Below are 4,695 nucleotides of genomic sequence, written 5' to 3'. Positions count from 1 at the left end.
CTCTTGGAGAAGGAAAGAATAGGGACAATATGTGAAGGTCTCGTGGGATTTCTGTTGGACGAGGTGGTAAATCCACAAGGAGAATTTTATTACAACGGACGAAAATTAGATCACCGAGCAACACCTCGACGGGAAGATCCTAGGAATGACCGGGACAAATTTATATATATATATATATATATATATATATATATATATATATATATACTAATTGTATAAATACTAGTTTGATTTGTATAATATGCTAAGATTTGTATAGTATGCTAAGAATTGTATAGTATACTAAGAATTGTATATATAGTAATTGTATAAATAATAGTTTGATTTGTATTAATACTAGTTTGATTTCATTACTAAAAAAAGTCTTAAGTACTAAAGGGTAACTAAAAGGGCACGTGATGCATGAAATTACAGGCGTCATACAAGCACATGTCTATAACTTCATGCATGCCCTTTAGTCCCGATTGGAAAAACCAACCGGGACTAAAGGGGCCCATCCCGCGCCTGGCGTGGTAGCCCCTTTAGTCCCGGTTGGTCTTACCAACTAGGACTAAAGGGGGTCTTTAGTCCCGGTTTAATGACCCAGGACTAAAGACCCTTTCGTCTCGAAAATTTTATCCAGGATGATTTTTAGAGAGATTTGAGGCCTACCAACCGGAACTAAAGTCGAGTTTTCTACCAGTGATAGATCGTTAAATCTATTTTCATAATAAATTTATTTAAAAATATAAATGTTGCTAATATTTTTCATGGCGACCGATAAACAAACTGCAGCCGTTATCGCTGTCTAAATCCTTCACCTTTAGAATACATCTCAGCGCAAAAGCACATGATTGAGCAGTCTAGCAGAGAAGAAATTAAACCACAAATCAGAAGGGATGATGAGACCGTGCATTCCAAGTATAGCACTCAACGTCACCGTCGACGACGTCGTCGCGGTTTCACCCGACAGGCATATCCACAAGTATCCGCTTAATCTATTCCGTAATGGCGCTTAGGGGAGCAGGCAGGACGATGCCGAGCTACGCTTTCGGCCCAAACCCCTGCGCTTTAGCCTAGTTTAATCAAGTTAGTGGCGGTCAAATCGGGGCATGATCCCCCTAAACCCCTCCCTCGATCTCCCATCTCGCCCGGCTCAATTATCTATCCGTCCCCCTTGGCTTTTCTTAGGGTTCCGAGCGAACGATTCGTGCGTGGGAGGCGCGCGCGGCGGAACATCTCCTCGTGCCCGGCCACTACCTAGGGCTCGTTCCCACCTGCCGTTTCTTTACCAGAAATGCCCTCCGTCATCAGGTTTGCCAAAGCTTTCAAAGGCGAGGAATATAATGGTGAGGCCTCTAGGCCTGTATTGTATTGGCGTAGGGCTTGATTTCCTGGGATGATTCCAACAGAAAGGTGCATCATGGATATCTCCTCAGATATGGCTTTGTGAGTGATCTGAGGCCTATCATCGGCAGATAATAGCTAGCACTGCTGCATTGCCTGTAACTGCAAGACACATCGGGGTGCGGTTGGTAGCGTCGTCAGCTTTGTAGTAGTGCCTTCAATTGTTGAACCGAAGTATACCGAACAGATGCTCGATCAGTTCCTAATAAAACTAGCATTGTTGGGAATTCGGGAGCTTTTCTGCGCATGACCGGTGTGATCAGGTCAACTAGAGTAGTTTTGAGGAGGTAAATCAACGGTTCTTTTCGAGCACGATCGTGTGTTCCAGTCTTCCAGACATCGGAAATTCAGAATGCCGTGCAGAAAGATCAGTTGACAGCAACTGTTTGTTGCACCAAAAGTCAGTCAGGGGTCATACCGTGGATGAAAATCCTAGTCTTACTGCATCACATCTTGAGCGCAGCTAGCAGCTAACGTATCTAATACTCTCCTAGCCACTAGTTAGGTGGCAGAAGCATCCAAAGGAAACTGATCAGCACCTAGCAGACATGAAAGTACCAAGTGGCCGGAGAGACATGCCGATCGAGTGAAGCGTAAAGGAGACGGCCGCCTGTGGGAAAGTCAGTCAGCAAGCGGGCACACGATGCTGCCGAGCAGAAACGGAGGAAGCCGCGCCCGAGCACGCGCCGGTCAAGCTTTTCTCGGTCGGACGACGGGAAAGAGCACGGCAGGATCCCAACCCCAACCGCGGAGACGGGCAGGGGCTCCTCGCCTCGTCGGCTGGGGGTTGGAGCCGGGTGCTCGGTGCTCCTGCCGCGCACAACACATCACCAACCCACTGAACCTGAACCGGGGCCGGGCGCGGAAGAAGGCATCGGGTTCGGCTGTCGTCAAAAGGCGAGCAGGGGACAGCGCGCCGACATGCCAACTGCCCCCCGGCCCTCCCTTCCCTTCTTCCTTCCCCCACTGCGCGCGACGACGGCGACCTGGCATCGGGCGTGGTCCCGGATCCTGACCAGTGGGTCTCACGTGCCTCCGCGCCACCTGTCAGCCGGATCGGGCGAGGCGCCCGGGGACCGGGACTGCCGGAGTGGGAGAGATCTCCATCGCCTTGTCCGCGCCCTTTTGTCTTCTCTTGCATTGCACTGCAAGGTTGTCTGTTCCTTGCTCGTGTCCCAAACGAGAGTTACTGTGCTGCTGCTAGAAAAGGTTCTTTCTTCGGCTTCCAGATGGTAGAATCAACCAACGTTTAATCCTGACAAAATCGAACTCTTTTTCGGTTAACTTGTAGTTCCGGTTCTTGCACCGAGCCTGGATCGAGTTTTACGCGACCCGCGAGGCCGCGAGTGCTGCGAGCCTGCTGTGAACGTGCGCGACACGCTCGTGGTCACTCACAGTCACAGCAACCGGCACCTGACAAGTGGCCAGCAGCGGCCGTAAAACTTCGGTCCCCTCCGGAACCCCAGAAGGTGCTGCCGCCGAACGCGCCCCTCCCACACGCGCGCGCGCGGCGGGGCCCGCGCCGACCGCGCGCATCTTTATAGGCAGCGGCATCGGCGCGGCCACCCCACGAATCGCGCACCATTCCTCGCTCACCACCATCGCACCGCACGCCCTCGCCTCCGACAGCGACCGCGCAACCGCGTCGTCCCCCGGTTCCTCTCCTCCGCAGCCGGCAGCCGCCAAGACAGCCGGGAAGACCCACCAGAGCAAAGCTAGCGCTCCACGGAGGCGACGATGACGACGAGCTCAGCCAACTCCGCGGCGTCCCCGGCCGTGTCCGGCCTCGACTACGACGAGACTGCGCTCACCCTCGCCCTCCCGGGCTCCTCCTCCGACCCCGCCGCCGCCGCCGACCGCAAGCGCGCCCACGCCGACCACGACAAGCCGCCCTCCCCAAAGTAAGCACCACCTCCAGTCCCCTCTGCCCCTTCTCTCCCGCCGCGCGCACCGATCGGGGCGCCCGTGGATGATGGATCCTGGCTTTGTTGACTGACCTGGACGCGACGATGTGCAGGGCGCGGGCGGTGGGGTGGCCGCCGGTGCGCGCGTACCGGCGCAACGCGCTGCGCGACGAGGCCAAGCTCGTCAAGGTGGCCGTCGACGGCGCGCCGTACCTGCGCAAGGTGGACCTGGCGGCGCACGACGGGTACGAGGGCCTGCTCCGCGCGCTGCACGGCATGTTCGCCTCATGCCTCGGCGCCAATGGGGCCGGGAGGCTCGTGGACGCCGCTACCGGTGCCGAGTACGTGCCCACCTACGAGGACAAGGACGGCGACTGGATGCTCGTCGGAGACGTCCCCTTCAAGTAATTAGCTTGCCTCTTCTTCTCGCTAATCCACTTGGATTGTCAAGCGTGCTAATCAGTTTCTTCCACATGAACGCAGGATGTTCGTGGACTCGTGCAAGCGGATCCGTCTCATGAAGAGCTCCGAGGCTGTCAACCTATGTAAGAACCAAATCCATGTCCTATAGCTACAAGATCCACATACTTAGCTGATCATCGCACAAGTGCTAACGTTCCTTCTTTGCTTGATGCAGCTCCAAGGACATCATCCCAATGATTGTTGTCGTCGACGCATATGCGCTACGCTGCGGCGGTTAATTTGTCTGAATTTGTTCACAACAACGCGCGCAATGGAAGAGGCTTGGCTGCTCAGGTCCTCCATGCGCCTAATACACCGTAGGATCAGAGTTCAGTCTGTTGCTGTGTTCTGTACAGGCCACACACCACCCATGGGAACTTCTCTCAGTTCCAAGTGCCCCTTCTCTCGGCCGGACGGTTTGGTTTTTGGACGCCGGCGAGAAGCGCCACTTTGTCAGCTAGATTATTAGGCCGGCTTTTTCAGTTTCTTTCAGACTTGGTTTTCCATGTCAGTCTTTGTTTGCCCTCGGTCATCTTGTCTCGAGGGGTGTTGATGTATACAAGAATATGGTACATGCTGCGTGCTGTTTCCATTGTAAGGTCAAAGAATACAACTGTCACTGTTCTTGCAACTTCGGTAGTCTGATCTACTAACCCATCGTTTCCTGATATGTGGTGGTGTTTTATTCCATTGTTTGGAAATTCTGAGCTTGGCTTTGTGGATGGCGATTGCTGTGGAAAATTGGGGAGCAATGGTAGTGGAAAGCTGTGTGCTGGGATTGCGGCAGCTTGGATAACTTAACCCACTGAAGAAAATGGCGCAGGGACGGAACCCAAAGTGGAATGTTGAAAGGTCCAGCTGCCTAAATCTGCTGTTCACTTGACCTGGGTCATCCAAGGAACTGATCTTGTAGTTCACAACTTCACATAGCCGTGGATGAGAC

At 53.5% G+C, this 4,695-nt stretch overlaps 1 protein-coding gene across 1 annotated transcript; it reads left to right on the top strand.

Moving 5' to 3' along the window:
* The first annotated feature begins 2,945 nt into the window (after positions 1 to 2,945).
* On the top strand, positions 2,946 to 4,420 carry LOC101775267 (auxin-responsive protein IAA23). Its single transcript, XM_004965919.4, has 4 exons — positions 2,946 to 3,287; positions 3,404 to 3,694; positions 3,774 to 3,835; positions 3,928 to 4,420. Exons 1-4 carry the CDS (start codon positions 3,124 to 3,126, stop codon positions 3,948 to 3,950), a joined length of 540 nt encoding a protein of 179 aa, XP_004965976.1. The 5' UTR covers positions 2,946 to 3,123; the 3' UTR covers positions 3,951 to 4,420.
* Positions 4,421 to 4,695: the final 275 nt, after the last annotated feature.

The sequence above is a fragment of the Setaria italica genome, chromosome IV, assembly GCF_000263155.2.
Source record: "Setaria italica strain Yugu1 chromosome IV, Setaria_italica_v2.0, whole genome shotgun sequence".
Lineage (NCBI taxonomy): Eukaryota > Viridiplantae > Streptophyta > Magnoliopsida > Poales > Poaceae > Setaria > Setaria italica.
The sequence above is the reverse complement of the archived record's forward strand: the minus strand, read 5'-3'. Positions and strand labels throughout refer to the sequence as shown.

Bases quoted from the DNA above. Each gene is read 5' to 3' on its own strand.
- LOC101775267 (XM_004965919.4), top strand. From the start codon at position 3,124: ATGACGACGAGCTCAGCCAACTCCGCGGCGTCCCCGGCCGTGTCCGGC. The intron at 3,695-3,773 runs GTAATTAGCTTG...ACATGAACGCAG, and splicing joins GTCGGAGACGTCCCCTTCAA to GATGTTCGTGGACTCGTGCA. The intron at 3,836-3,927 runs GTAAGAACCAAA...TGCTTGATGCAG, and splicing joins CTCCGAGGCTGTCAACCTAT to CTCCAAGGACATCATCCCAA.